Genomic DNA, 15539 nt, shown 5'->3' on the forward strand with positions numbered 1-15539 from the left:
GGAGCTCGTGGAAGTTTCTGTGTGGGGACTCGGTTCTACAAAGCTGTTCGCTCTGCTAACAATGTACTGGATCATTTGTACTAGCCTTGGAAACTGTAGGCTTTTGGTCAACTTGCGGTGTTGGAGAAAATAGAAGAAAAGAAGAGTAAACAAACGATTCGACTAAGATAACACTGACGGTATTGCAGAGGACTCTCAGGGGTTCAGCCCTGATGACATATATAGCCCCTGGCTACGTTTAATCCCAGTTGTGACGTGCGTTCGTGAGGTGTTAAATATCGAAAACTTGTGGTGCTTTCCAGTCTACACTGCAGTTAGCTCGCTGAACCGTGGCATGTTAGCTAAATATATCTCAATGTGAACTGACTGCCACGGACGACTGTACCTTTATTTTATTTTATTTAATGTTTTCCCGCCTCTTTACCACAGAGTGAGCAGCGAGTGGCTTTTGCTACGCACGCTAAAAACTCTGTAGCCAGAGTCTGACAGACGCTGTTGTTTAGCAAAACGCAGCTGTTCCGCAAGTTCAGTAGTTCGAACAAGCAAAGCTCATTCAATAGTTAACGCAAGTGCCCTCCGTACCTTCCTTTGTCCTCACATATGTCGCGGCGCCGGCCGCAGAGTTTTCCGCAGAGTTTTCCGCTTTATTGCGATACCATTAATAGTCGCATCAGGAAAAAAATATATCGTCAACATCACCGTACCAGGAAATTGCCATGGGCTGAAGGAAAGTGACGTTACCAGACCAGAAGGAATGTCACTTCCGGTAAAAACATGAACAGCATCTAATTAGGTGCTATCGCATTGCCGAAACTTAAGCTAACTAGATGTCTATGTGAATTCTTGTTAAAGCCTGTGTAAGTAAGAAACTGTACTTCCAACGCAGTCCGTGTTCCAGCGTGGGCCCCTTCAAGGATATTTCTCGGGCCCAGGCCGGATACACTCTAAACTCCAAGGAATAAAGAGGAAGTAAGGAGTGTCCTAGTTGAGAGCTAACTCCCATTTTACTCGCAGTATAGGCGTATTTGAGTTTAGAGTGAAGTAAACATTCTTTAGGGCGGAAAATACGAGACTAGTGCTCCAAGTTACAGACAAAAATAAACAAAGATGAAAGTGGACAGGTAGGCGAAGAAGAGGCAAAGTGCTGTGCTCAGGAGGGCTCACGTGATATTGTGACCTCGCACATTTTGTTGCACTCCGCGTATCTCTCGAAGCGGTTCCTGTTGCCGCGACATCCGCCGTAGACGAACTGCAGGCACATGCGCTTGGTCGAGTCGTAGTACCAGCGCGGGAAGTAGCCACGGCACGGTCCGATGTCCTTGGGCAGCAGGCAGATCTCTGCGCGCGCGCGCCCCAGAGGACATAATTCACGGCGCATGCACGCGTATACCTGCGCTGCAGTCCGAAACACTGTCACGTCAATGAAAATATAACATGTGAAGCAAACGCTGTGATTGTACTGGACGATTTCCGATGTACTATCGAGGAAAAGGATGGTATACTCCACGCAGCGGGAGCCGGAGCAACGGAAACTAAACGGATGGATGGATGGATGAATGGATGGATGAATGGATGGATGGATGGATGGATGGAAGGTAGGAGCGCCCCTTTGAAGCGGGGCAGTGGTAGTTGCCACCATGCTCAGATTTTTTCCCTTTATTTTTGTTTGACTCTGCTTTAAGTCGTTAATAAAATTCGCCATTTCCTTTAAAATACGTCTTCCTACAGTTTAAAACTTACGTCATCTCTCTGCTTTCGAGCCACCAATCCTCCAATCGCTTTTTGCTAATTTCCACCGCAGATTTACTTACATGACTATTGTTATCTCTAAACCCTAAGGCCTCAGGAAGGGTGACTGTGCCTGCATCGACATCGGGATGGAAAGCATCACATTTTAGAATGATGTGTTCTCAATGTTCTCAATGTTATCAACTACCCCGCAGCGCCATCTACAGGCGGCACCTGGAATCGAGACAGCCAATGGGACTCATTTATAATGTGCAGGCATGTCGCTTGATTCGTTTCAATGTTTCGTGCTTTAGATGGCGTTAAGATGCAGTTTTCAGTTGCTCCGGCTCCCGTTGCATGGAGTATACCACTTTTGCTTCCGTCAGTACGCCACAGGCTGCCCTCACATGGGACTACCCCGGTAGCATACACGGCAAAATTAATTTTGGAAAAAATAAAATAACATCACCAATTACTTTCTGTTCACCAAAGAAATGACTTCACAGTTACTTCCGACAAGTAATGCCGTTACTTTTAAACTGCCTAATATTTTTCATGGATACAAAGAACGAGAGTAAAGGGAAAAAAGAATCAGGAACTTACCTTTCTAGAAGCGAAGCAGGCATTGTTTGCTCTTCCCGCTAAATTTCGGCCCAGCCAGCTATTTCCCTATTCCCGCGCACTGAAGCATTTATCCCACGTAAACCCATACCAGTCTTGCAAAACGTTTTAGCGCAGACAGACACAACACGAGAAAGACGACTCACACACACACATACAAGCGCTAGCACTGTGCGTCGTCTTTCTCGCGGTCTTTGTCTGTTTGCGCTAAAATGTTTTACAAGATTGATTACACCAACTGGCCCAAAAGAGGTTTAAATGAAGCCACACCAGGAACATAGGACACGTGCTTTTAGTTCCCTTGGGTGTCACCCTGTGACGCATGGCTTCGAAAATAAAAAATAGCACGTTGACATCTTCCGTGACGTTAGAAAGATAATGGCCGCGTGGCTTCACAACAGAACATGCTAGACTGTTAGGCTCAGCGTCACGGGCTGGGAGCTGTCCAGAATTCCTGCTAATGAAGTTGAACTTCTTGCCTTTTCCGATAATACACCGCGGCCAGTTGTCATACAGTCGAAACTCGTTATAACGAAACGGTATATAACGAAATACGGGATATAACGAATGAATCACGTTTTCACTGGGAAGCTCGGTCAGCACGGGCTATAACGAAGCTACGGTTATAACGAAGTAATCACAGGGCCTCTTCAACTTCGTTATAACGAGGTTCAACTGCATTCCCCAACCTTGCAGAGCTACAGAGGGTACTGCTGCCGCAGTAGGAGGGCAAGAGCTCCGCCCACGCACCGTACGCCTCCTGGCTGTCGATCTTGCAGTCGGTGTTCTCGGCCATGCAGGGGGCCTTCTGTATCTGCTCCACGTTGCACATGGCCATGGCGGCCGCCATCGCATTGAGGTAGGCTCGCGTGCGCACTTTGATCCCCTTGCCACAAGTTGCCGTGCAGGGGGACCACTCGGCCCACTGGGTCACCGCGCAGTTGGGGTCCAGCTGCAAGGTATCAAGAAGTACTTTGGTTTGGGCTAGTTGGTTCATAGCTGTAGTTGGTGTCAGGACGGCGTGGAAGGGACAAGGACAAGATGTGTTCTGTTGTGTTCTTGTGCATCTCTTGTCCTTGCCCCTTTCGCAACGTGCTGACATCGACTACTGCAAGGTATCATGGGGAAGGCAAACTCAAATGAAATTGGAGGAGACACTTAAGCTCCGCCTGAAGGGTGTGATGCAATAGCTTTAATGGGTTAATGCCCATATAGAGAGAATTCGTTATTCTCTAAACAATCGTTGATCCCTGGGCCTCCTCAAACCTCTCCTGGCGCAGTAGTGCAGAGCTTAAGCGATGCGCCACTGCCCTGCGATGGCAGGCGCTGCCACTGGTGGGGCTTGTGGGACCCAAGTTGCTCTTCCTGAGCAACCTCTAGTGCCCAATTATTAATTTAACGGCTACCTGACACAGTGCGCCGTTTGCTCAAAATCCGGTGGCACATTGTGATGACGCCACAAGGTTAGGCGGCCTGGTAGTACACATGTCTCCTAGGTTGCTTCCTTGTGGATTTTTCGTGGATTTTTTGTGGATTTTTTAGCTTATGATCAACGACGCCGACGCCTGAATTTCTGCGGCGCGAGCTCCTTAACGCTGTCGCGTTAAATGTGGCAGATAGGGAAGGTTGACGTCGTTTCCGAAACGCAGGGTCGGAATGCAAGTTCTGCAATTGAGGCCAAGCCACCCTTAAAATGATAGCCATGTTGCCTGAAGACCTCTTGTATATGGTATGATTACTCTGGGAATAAGGGAGTAACGGTTGCCTGTCGTCACGAAAAACTCTTCCGGCCATCTAATAATCCATCAAAATTAATATTCATCAACTACGCAAAAGTAAAGGTCTGCTGGAGAGAGAAATGTGACCTGGGCGTTGTCAGAAGGCACATTTAATGGTCATATGCATGCTATACGCTAGAGTTGTGCACTGATTAAAGGGCATACATTCTGATATTAAGATGCCTTGGAATGTGAAATGAAGTTCAGCTATCATTATTATGAAGAATATATATCATTCTGAAAAATGCAGCACAAAAATAGCAGCTAAGTGTAGTGAATTATGCAGCTGAATGAATTATAATTCATCTTCATCTCAGAGAAGCGGAACAGCAGCGTATTGTTACTCACAGCTATTGACAATGGCTTTCACCATATGTCAGGAGTTATGGAAAACTACATTCCGAGGCGTAGAGGGAAGGAAGCGCATTTACACCTAAACTAACTAACCGATCATACAAAGTCGATGCCTTCAGGCAGGTAAATATTCTTACGATTTTTAAAGCGACAAGCTGGTGCTTCTAAGGTACGCGAAAAATTTGGCGTTTAAAGTCCGCATGCGACATTAAACGAAATGCGATATCAGTTTTTTTTCATGGTCCGTGGTTTTGTGCCCGGTCCATTTCTGCGACCCTCAAATGTTTGAGCACGCGTCACACTCATCCACTCCGTCGCGTTAGACGCTTGACGAATGAGACGACGACACTCAACGGCAACAGTGCAAAGACTTCAAAGATGGCTCTGCCATGCACGTTACCCGATAACTCAAGTATGTGTTCTTTTGTTTTGTTTGCGCTAACACACCACGGTCTACTCATTCCTCTATAGAGCATTGTTGAGGGGCAGTCCCTCGTTTGTAAACAAAGAGGGGTGGTTAGAAACACTGACCTCCTCTGGGGAGTTTTGAAGTGAAAAGCTTCACTACGCGTGTCAGTGCCGAGCTTCGCGTGAGCCGAACTGGTGAGTTATGCGCATGCGCGAAAACGAGTGACGTCACGCGCCACACAGGTGGTCCCTCCTCGCCACTGCCGCAGCCGTCGCCGCCGCTGACTCGCCTGACCTTTCGGCGCAGCCGCGCGCTACTGCACATGTGCGTCATGTGCATACGTGAGGAGGCTATATAATGCGCTTCTCAGAGAATAGGCGTGCGCACTCGGCATGGAAGGGAAGGAGAGTGCGGCTGCTGCTAGACTACGCAGAAAAGCTGAGAAACTAAATTCGCCCGATCCAGAAGTACTCGCTTGGGAGTTGGCTGCACAATAGCCAAACTCGTAAACATATGCCATTGAGTAACCAAGTCTACGCCTATAGATAAACAATGTATACAATACCAGCCAAGCTACGAAGCATAACCATGACGTCAAACCAGGCATAACTGAAGCTTTTCGCTTGTATATTCAGGCTTAACCAGAGCTAAGCCACTGCCTAATTTTTTTTTTGCATGTGGGCATGACGCTTGAGGAACGGGACGACCATTCGTAAGGAAATTGTGCAACAACTTCAAAGATGGCGCTGTCATGCACCTTAACCGTTAACGCAAGTATGAGTGCATTTGTTTGATTACGGTAAGGTCTACGGTCGACTAATCTGTCTACACAGCATTGCTGAGGGGAAGTTCCTTGTTTGTGTGACTGAGGGTGGGACGACACTGACCACCTCTGGCGCGTCCTTGCAGGTGGGCATGACGCTTGACGAGCGGGACGCCCATTCGTAAGGCAATTGTGCAACGACTTCAAAGATGGCGCTGCCTTCCACCTTAACCGATAACTCAAATATGTGGCTATTTGTATTGGTTACGATAAGATCTGTCTACACAGCATTGTTGACAGGCAGTTCCTTGCTTGTGTGACTGAGAGTGGACGCCACTGACCACCTCTGGCGCGTCCTTGCAGGTGGTCATGACGCTTGACGAACGGGACGCCCATTCGTAAGCCAATTGTGCAACGACTTCAAAGATGGCGCTGCCTTCCACCTTAACCAATAACTCAAATATGTGGCTATTTGTTTTGGTTACAGTAAGATCTACAGTCGACTAATCTGTCTGCACAGCATTGTTGACGGGCAGTTCCTTGCTTGTGTGACTGAGAGTGGACGACACTGACCACCTCTGGCGCGTCCTTGCAGGTGGGCATGTCGGCGACGCACATCTCCTTCTCCATGAGGTCGAGCGTGCAGCGCTTCCTCGCCATGTGCTGCTTGTACTTCCTCTGCCGGATGCGCACGCCTTTGCCGCAGGTGACGCTGCACTCGCTCCACTCACTCCACGGCGTCGTCTCGCAGCTCACGCCCCTGTGGTGCACGCAGCAATTAAGACAAGATATCTCGCATTCCTGAACTGTAAGGTCGCTCCTCTCAAAAATATATTTAGACAGTTTATAGACTTTCTGTAGAGTTCTCTCTATAAAGCCTTATATAGACAGCTTATATAAGACTTTCTATAGACTAGTCTACAAACTATACAAATCCTATCCTATAGATTTGTAATAAAGGAGCAATTACTTATTGGTATCAGGCCGAACGCAGCCATACGGCTACAAAGGAAAGCTATACAGCTTGTATAGCTTGTATAGAAGGCTAAATAGTTTTCCTCTGTAGCCGTATGGCTGCGTTCGGGTGGACACCAATGAGTAATTACTCCCTTATTACAAATTTACTCAACCTTGGGGGATTGCCCTAAACATTTGACCAATCTATAGGTTTATGGCCATTCAGTTTTAGACTTTTGTCTATAGACTACGCATAGAAGGAAAGAAATCTCTATAGGAAGGCAATAGAGTTCATAAGAAGTCTATAGAAATATATATAGACCACTTTTATGAAAGGTAGCCAAATAGCAGTGCTTACGCAATTAGTATTCAGCAAAAGGGTAGAGATTAGAGTGCTTTATGTCGTTCAGCACTTGCACACTTTCAGTAGACTTTCTTTCTATAGACCACGTATAGACAAAAAGAAATGTCTATAGGAAGGCAACAGAGTCTATAAGAACTATATAGATAGTCTATAGACCACTTTTATGAAAGGTAGCCGCATAGCGTGCTTACGTAATTAGTATTCAGCAAATGGCTGTAGATTATAGTGCTTCATTTAGTTCAGCACCCTTCCGAGAGCTGACTCACCCTGCGCAGTCCATTTCGCACACTTCCCGGTCGGCCAGCTGCGTCTTGCAGTTGAACATGAACGCCTTGTCGCGCATGATGAAGTTTCGCGTCCGCGTCCTCACGCCCTGGCCGCATGTCACGCTGCACGGCCCGAAGCTGGACCACTCGGTGACGGCACACTCGGCTGCGCCCAGACCCGGCCAGAGAAGGTAATGAACCCACGTTAGGCTTAGCACATTAGAAAGCAGCGACCGACAACGGCGTGAATTGCGCCAAAAAGCGGCGAATAATTATTCACTGAATTTTTCTCTCTCTCCTGCTGTTTCGGCTTCGGTTTTGACAGTCACACGACGGATATGACGTACAAGACGCATTCATGTCACGTGAGGCATATAAAAACTGCGGTGCGGCTGCTGCTTTCTTCATTTGAATTCACGTCAACTCTTACTCAAGCCTGCTGAGGAGTTGGAGTGACGCAAAGTAAACAAAAAGCGACTCTATCTCAGTTTTTTGCACGCCTCATGTGGCGTGAATTCGTTTTGTACACTACAGCCACCGTTCCGTTTTTGGCACCACTCCGCCGCGGTGGCTACGTCGTAATATGATTCTTGGCTGCTGACCCGAAAGACGCGGGTTCGATCCCGGCCACGGACGTCACATTTGGATGGATGCACCCCCCCCCCCCCCCCCCTTCATACTTAAAAGACGCTAGCTACTGCCCTCAGTCACCCCTGATGAAGGAGCCGAGTCGGCTTCGAAACGTTGGGTTAAAGTTAACATTTTTGGTTGGAGATGTGCAGTTTATTATAAGTCTTCAAACCCAACCAGACAGGTAAATCTGTCAAAATGTTTAGTTTTCAAAATGTTGTAAGCCCGCGTAACTGCGCGATGTCAGTGCACGGTAGAGAACTCCGGGTGGCGGAAATTATCCAGAGCCTTCTACTACATTGTCCCTCATAGCCTGAGTCGCTTCGGAACGTTAACACTCATTAAACAAAGCGAAAAAAAACGATATTTAAAATCGAAACCGAAACGACGAGAGCAAAAAAATTCAATTATAATTTATTCAGTTGCCGTAGGTAAATTCCACCTTATTACTCATGTATATCCAAAGAAAAAAATATATGCACCAAAAAATTTGGTGTCTACTCATTTAAGGCACGTCGTAATACAATGGCCTTACCTCGTCTAAGGGGACTTCAGGCTGCAAGGTGCAGCGCTTTAGTAGCACGTTATTACATCTTGTCTCAGTTCGGCCGCGGGGAAAATTTATGCGCGAGAATTAATCAAGCCGGGAAAACGGGTGGGGTTCAGATTTCATTCAATCTACGTCAATTAAGAACCTAAGTCGATGTGACGGCACAAAGGCGAGCCGCTGCGCGCTGTAGCACGAAAGTAATCATCCAGGGGATTATGACAGGGATTAAGCGACGCGCGCGGCTGAGGCGACAGCTTGCGCGTTCCTGTCGCGATAATCCCCTCGTTGTTGCGGTGTACCTGGGACAATAGCATCGAGCATAGTGTAGGAGCGAACTACGCGATGAAGGGGAGCAGGGCTGACTCTAACGGAAATCCTAATCCCCTTAATTTTTTTGTTTTCCCGGCCCGAAAGTAACGGATGAACGGGATTTGGATGCGCAAAGTCCAGTTGCTTTTTTTTTTCTCGTTTCAAGAAGGTATAGGAAGCGCAGAAAATGGGTTGCGGTGTTCGCAGATGTTGTCGCCTGTGCTACGGGGTCAACTATTGATTAGTAAGCGGCGTGCGATGTAGTGGTGTTTCTTTCGGATAATTTTTTACTTTTTTTCTAGAATTTCGGGGTCCACATTTGGCGAAATAGTTTTTGTGGAGTTTCAGAGAATTCTGACAACTTAAATGGTCATTTTTTTGTTTTCAGATTGACTGGGTTTTCAAGGTGATGCAGGAGAAAGGGACCTGATAAGAAATTTTGGGTCTAATAGAGGGAATTTTCGGTTATGGAATAAAACATCAGGGATAATATTTCATGAAGGGAATTCTGAGAGAGAAGACAAACTCTCTTATAAAATCAACTCTTTTGAGTTACAATCTGCTCAGAAAGCGTGAGCTGAATTGTGGATTGCGGGGTTTTAACACTTCAAAGCGTCTCGAACAACAATGGATGCAGCAGCGGAATGCTCCGAACTTAGGCCACCTGCGATTGCTTAATTTTTTCTGACATCGCACAACACGCGGATGTTTTTGTATTTCCCTTTCTTCGAAATACAGCCACAGCGACTGGGATCGAACCTGCAACCTTGGGATCAGCAGCTCAACGATAGAGCCACCTAACCCCCCCCCCCCCCCCCCCCCCCATCCCCCCGCGGATATGTGTGTGCTGACTTCGCATAAATATTTGTTCCAATTGTACATTCTACATTTCTACCTGTCTCCAAATGCTGGTTGTCCAGTATTTCTTCGAGGCGTTTAATTTATTTTGTGCTGTTTTATTTCCTTCTTGATGCATGTAATTTACAGTTAGCGTGGCTGAGAATATCAAGGAGTGTTAGTGCTAGACAGCTCGACACTGAAGTCCGAAGATAATTAGCGCGACCAGTGTGGTTTAAGCCACTACCGAGGCCGTAAATCGTTTCTGTGTAACGTTTCAAGAAATGACAATTTTAATCCGCACCCGTGGTCCAGTTTCTTATCTTGACGATAATGTGCTTGTTTTTTTCTTATTCAGTACAAGGCACTGAGCACACGGTTCATTTTAAAAAATATCTCCACAAAGCACATGACGGAAGTCAACAGCCACGGCCATGTATGTCATAACGAGCATCTCTTTTGTAGCAGCTCTTGTAGCAGTGAGAAAAAATGCACCAAAATAATGATGGAAGCAAAACCACGAAGGAACACAGTAATGCAGTTCGAAGAAATTCATTCAGAGAGCCATTGCGTGTTCTTACCGGATATGTTTTCCAAAGATGCTTGAAAAGAGCACAAGAGAAGAAAATCAGCGGCAAAAAACGAGCATTTTCAGAAGGAAACGCTTCTACTCGGTACCTCCGTTCACTGAGAAAGTAATCGATATGATTGATGGGGTGATCAATTTTACGATACCCCGTAATATGGTGCAACTTTAGTAGCGCCCTGTTCTTCGGAAGCGTCGTAGTTTTTTTTTTCTGTATTGCCTCGGGTACAATATACAGACATCTATTTTTGCACTTTACCCTTAACCACGCATTTTGCTCCTGGCACCGCATATCCTTGGAATGATCTAAGCACCTACTGTCTTGGGCTAAAGTACGTACATATTATCTTCTCCCTATGCAAGGCAAGCCACAGACTCTGAAAAGATTTCTTCTTAAACCCGCTGCGTTTGCCAGGATGTGAAGACTTATTGCTATTGCGTTCGAAATTGTGTGTGTTGCTTTCGGCGCTTCTGCGTAGGTGTTTTGTTTGTACAAGCAAGAAAGTGGGCGATCGCATCCTATAGAAACGTTCCTTAAGTGCACAGTTGGAACCTTTATGCTGGATGCTCAAAGAGGACCTGTTCAAAGTTCAGCATGCAACTCCAAAAAACGGTCATTCTAGAGCTGTGGCCGGAGACAATATAGGTTACGCGATCAACGATCAATGATCAGCCACAACCAGTGGTCAATTATCAACTAGGCTAACAAAAAGTTCTCTTATATGTCGTTTTGATGCCTATTCTAAGAAAATATGTGATATTCTTTGTGTAAGTAGCATATTCCGAGTTTCAACGAACATAGTGCAGTGACCATACAAAGCTAAAATCTAGGTCACTTAGAACTCACTTCTACTCGATGATCTAGGCCATATACGCTTCCATTGAATACGTGGTATGCATAACGGTAAACGCTAGGAGCAAGATCCAAGTATGAAGGTGTTACAAGGCTTCTCTGTTCGCGTCTTCTGCTCTACCACATCCGAAATTAAAGCACTCGGTGGAAGTCAGGGGCTGAATAGGTGGTTTGCTCACTCTCTGAAGTAATCGTTGCTAACAATATCTAGGGAGATTAGTGTTTGTGTTTCTCTCGTCGAAGAAAGCAGGTATCCCTTGCTTGTTAAGCTGGTGCTTCAATCAATCAATCAATCAATCAATCAATCAATCAATCAATCAATCAATGCTCCGTATTTAAACTTGTGGCTGGATCAATCAATTAATGCCTGCAAAACTCACCATTTGTAGTGCTATTTGCAGGACCAAAAATCCGAACTAAATCTTCCAACAATAACTCGAGACGGCCTCTGAAATCATTACACCGCATGCCCAACAATTGTGGACAAAAGTATTGTTGAACGGGAAAGAGTTTATGAACGCAATTTTTTTCATATATGGATAGATTTCAGCATACCAATCAATATATGGGCAGATCTCTCGTCGGCAGGCTTTCATTTTTTTCCTGTCAAGATTTTTGCTATCGTCAAAAGCGCTCCCCATTGGTTTTTTTATTGCAGTCTTAGCTGCCCGATGCGAGCGACAGAAACACTGTAATAAGAAAGCTTTTGCTACGTACCGGAAGAATGAACTATTACCTTTAACATTTCCATACCAGTACCTAACAGTTTATCAATTTTCAAAACTTTGTCCAAGAATGTTGGACATGCGAGCGGAGAAGGTACTTACGCCTCTGGTCGACGGGCGAAGGTGTTTCTATGGGGGCAGGGGTGTTGGGTTCGACGTCTTCGTCGCAAGACTTCTCGTAGATTCGCTGCCGCGTGACCGTCAGACGTGCCACGGGCTTCATGGGCGCCCCTGTGGGGTCGTAGAAAGGCGAGTCCGGGTGGTGCGGATGGCTCGACGTGATCTTCTGGATCCGCTGCTGGGGGGATGTGGCTTCGCGCTGACCCTGGGGGGGGGGGGGGGGGTGATTGGAAAACAGTGAGAACCGAATGGGGTAAAGTGGAGCCCTGACTGGTGGCGCGCAGTCTGCTGATGTTCCAGGATATCGTTCGTACATGCCCGTTTGCGATAAGAACTAATGGCGTAGCCAGAAATACTTCTCAGGGAGTTTTATATGCCGCCGGTAAAAAACAAAAAATAAAAAGGCAGAGAGTCGGTGGCCAAACAATATCTTAGTCATTTTCAGCTTTAATAAAGCCGATGGGTTAGTTGTTTGGTTCGCGGTCACATCTACATAAAAATGGGCGAGTCCACACAGGACTCCGAGAACTTGATTCGTAACGAACATTTATATTCTCTCAAAAAGGCACTCGGCGTAAGAAATATCGCGGCTATTTACAATATTTCACACAATATACAGTAGCACAAAAGCTTCTGCTCTACAACAAAGTCAGCAGCTGCGGACGAATGGCTTCTGACAAAACTTCCGGTCTATGCATGTGAACCTGTGCCCGGCCACAGAGGCACTTAAACAAAAACACTTTTTATTTTCGCTATAGTTTATGATCATTTAGGGACGGTGCAAAGGGGGGGGGAAGTAGGCTGACGTGAAAGAGTATGTTTATTTCGGCGAATTGTGGCTACAGTTAACAGGAGTTTCAGAAAATTTCAGCGGGTGTTTTGACGCCGAAACACCCCCCTGGCTACGCCCCTGATAAAAACAACTGTGATATCTCATTAGAACCAAGAGGTCATGATTAATCGGCTTTTTTTCACGTGGCAACTCCACACATTCGCTTTCCTCTGGGCGAAAAAAAAATTATTTCGCCGCAGTCCCGTATGACAATCACTTGAAATTAAGGAAGATATGAGGGTCCTACATCCATGCTTTATCCGCTGGTAACAATACAAGGCGACTTGGTTGCGAGACAGTGCTACAATATTTCTTCCTCGAGAAAATGCATCCCGTAAACTTTTGCTGCCGATAGCCATGTATACAGTCTTTGTCAAAAGTATACAGCCTAAAAGGTCTGCTTCTCAGCACTGCAGCGCGGCAATCAAGGTGCCAATCTCAAGGCCCCTACAAAAATGGTCTATAGGCTTTATATAGAGTCTATAGCCTTCCTTTAGAGTTTTCCATTTGTCAACAGACAGTATATAGACCAACCACAAACTGAAGTCTATAACCGCCTTAATTTTATTTTTCCTATAGACTATCTATAGACTTAAGTCCATAACAGCTTTAAATCTCCTTCGTCTATAGTCTATAGAATATTTATAGACTAGAGTAAATAACCACCTTAATTAGGTCTGTAACAGGCTTAATTTAGTTTTGGCTATCGACAGTCTATAGACCATTAGAGCTTGTCTATAACAGGCATTCCTTTTCATCTATGAACGGTCTACAGACTATCTGTCGAGTAAAGTCTAAAGCAGATTTACAGCCCATATATTGTCTATAGACCAGTCTATACCAATCTCGATTTCTTTTTATCTGTCAATTTATACACTGCTTTTCGACTAAGTCCAGAACAATGTCAATTTCTTTTTTCGAGTGACTTCCTTCGCTCTTTCGGGAATAAAAAAAAATATTGCTTGCCGACAATGCAACGCCCTCTTGTATACCGTTTCAAAAAAGCTTTTAAAAGCTCCTTCTCGTTGCACTGTGATGTATATTGTGAATACAATTCAAGACTATTTAATGCTGCTGACTGGTAAAGCGAGGAGAGGCAGCCAATCCTGAAATAAGGGTGCCCGCAGACTGTACATTAAACGAACACGCTCTCCCTTAAAGGAATCGCTCGAGACAATTCCATTCCATCTTTCGATCGCTACTGTCCAACGCACTGAATTCAGAAACATTTCATCAACGATTCTACATTTCTCATTAAAACGTCCCGAAAATAAAAAAATTAAAGACGGGTGCGAGAATTGAAGGGTGTGCCCATCGTTTAGAAACATCGTTAGAGGAGTCTCGAAGAGCATAGTCCTCTGCCCGATTAACATCTGCCATTTATACCTTTGCAGTCTGCATACACGTGAGAAAGTGCTGTGACGCAACTATCCCAAAGCCAGTATTTTTTCCTTCCTCCCCAGACCCTTGCTGCGTTGTAGCCGATTACACGCTGATGTCGTCCATACCAGTTTTCTAAACGCGAACGCACGCAAAAAATACGTTAAGCTATGCAACTTTTTAATTATTATTCGAAAAGTGTTGCCACGTATTATTCGGTAGGAGATGTGGCCCGAATGGACAAAGCAGTAAGGTTTCGGTTTTGTTTTCGCGAAAACAAGGTTCTTAAAGCGCGAGCGGAGAATTTAAGCTTATAAAACCAATTGCCTTCTGTGGTCTTGGATACCAGATCAAGCTATATAGAAGAGGGCAAGTCGTAAAGATATGACTGTGAAATGTGAAATGGGTATCTAGCTGTTTCACGTTTTTCCTATTTCACCGCGAGACGACGGAAAATCATTCAGGCTGCAAACAACTGCGTGCGCGGATGTGTCCGCGTCATCGGAGTGTTCTCTCGTGGCTTAGTTTTTCATTGAAATCCAACTTAATCGTCCACTTACGGTAAGTCTACACGATTAATTTTTATTCATTTGGTCTCTTAAATCACTCTAAGCAGAACTGTGGGTGCAGAACAGGTTATGCGTGCAGCGACAAACTTCCCATCCTCTTTTGTAAGCGGCGTTAAAAGCAAGGGAAGCCATCGGGCTCTCGACTAATGCCGCTAATGTCTGTGCCGCTATGTCTTTCCTAACGCGCAGAAAGGCAGTCGGTGCGAAACCCGTGATGACAAGCCGCTCCCCGCGAGCTGTCTACTGGCTTTTTCGTGTTGCAAGGTAGATGCGCGCCCAAAAATATCGCTTATCTCGTGAATGACGGCCGATATGGAATGATGCGTTAGTTAGCGCCGTGTGAGCTCGATTTACTAGGAACCTCCAGAAACGCACACTCACGTTCTCAGGCGCGTTACATTTATTTTTTAATCTTCGTGTTATCGCCTGCCCGAACCATAGAGCGCTGTTCATTGAGAGGTGTGCATTGCTTGCTACGTGTAGACGCTAGCTCGGTGCGCGTTGCGACAGCGACGTTTCACCAAAGTTGCTTTGTAACGCTTTATACTGCAGCACGGGACGGTTGTCTCGAAGCTGCATTCAAGCGGCGCTGGAGGAAGGCTTACAGTATGATGGTTGAATAAAAGTCGCTGTCGGCGCGAATGGCCAGCGTGTACTGTACAAACATCGCGAAGAACTTACGAGCTGTATCCCGTCTTCTCTTACGTTCCGCAAGCATGAATTCGTCCATACCCTGTTATACGAGCCGTTGGCCGCCGCCGCTGGCCGGCGCGCACTCCATTTGGAAAGCTGAGTAAAGGTCGCCTGGGACAAGAGATGGCTTACATTTCGTTCCGAGATGCTCGTTCATGAACCCCACTCACGCGTGCACGAATTTCTCCAATAGCATTTTTGCGAGAGGCAGAGTG

The 15539-nt window shown here is 45.9% G+C and overlaps 1 protein-coding gene across 2 annotated transcripts in view; it reads right to left on the reverse strand.

The window, feature by feature from the left end:
- LOC144104177 (spondin-1-like) overlaps nt 1-15539 on the reverse strand; it is a 139478-nt gene that overhangs the window by 17529 nt on the left and 106410 nt on the right. For both annotated transcript variants that reach the window (XM_077637037.1, XM_077637036.1), the window contains exons 8-12: nt 11833-12055; nt 7241-7406; nt 6227-6413; nt 3100-3301; nt 1165-1338 (exon numbers count right to left, since the gene is read on the reverse strand). In XM_077637037.1, the coding sequence (XP_077493163.1) occupies nt 1165-1338; nt 3100-3301; nt 6227-6413; nt 7241-7406; nt 11833-12055 (952 nt within the window). The remainder of the gene's footprint in view (nt 1-1164; nt 1339-3099; nt 3302-6226; nt 6414-7240; nt 7407-11832; nt 12056-15539) is intronic.

The sequence above is a fragment of the Amblyomma americanum genome, chromosome 9, assembly GCF_052857255.1.
Source record: "Amblyomma americanum isolate KBUSLIRL-KWMA chromosome 9, ASM5285725v1, whole genome shotgun sequence".
NCBI classification, from domain to species: Eukaryota; Metazoa; Arthropoda; class Arachnida; order Ixodida; family Ixodidae; genus Amblyomma; species Amblyomma americanum.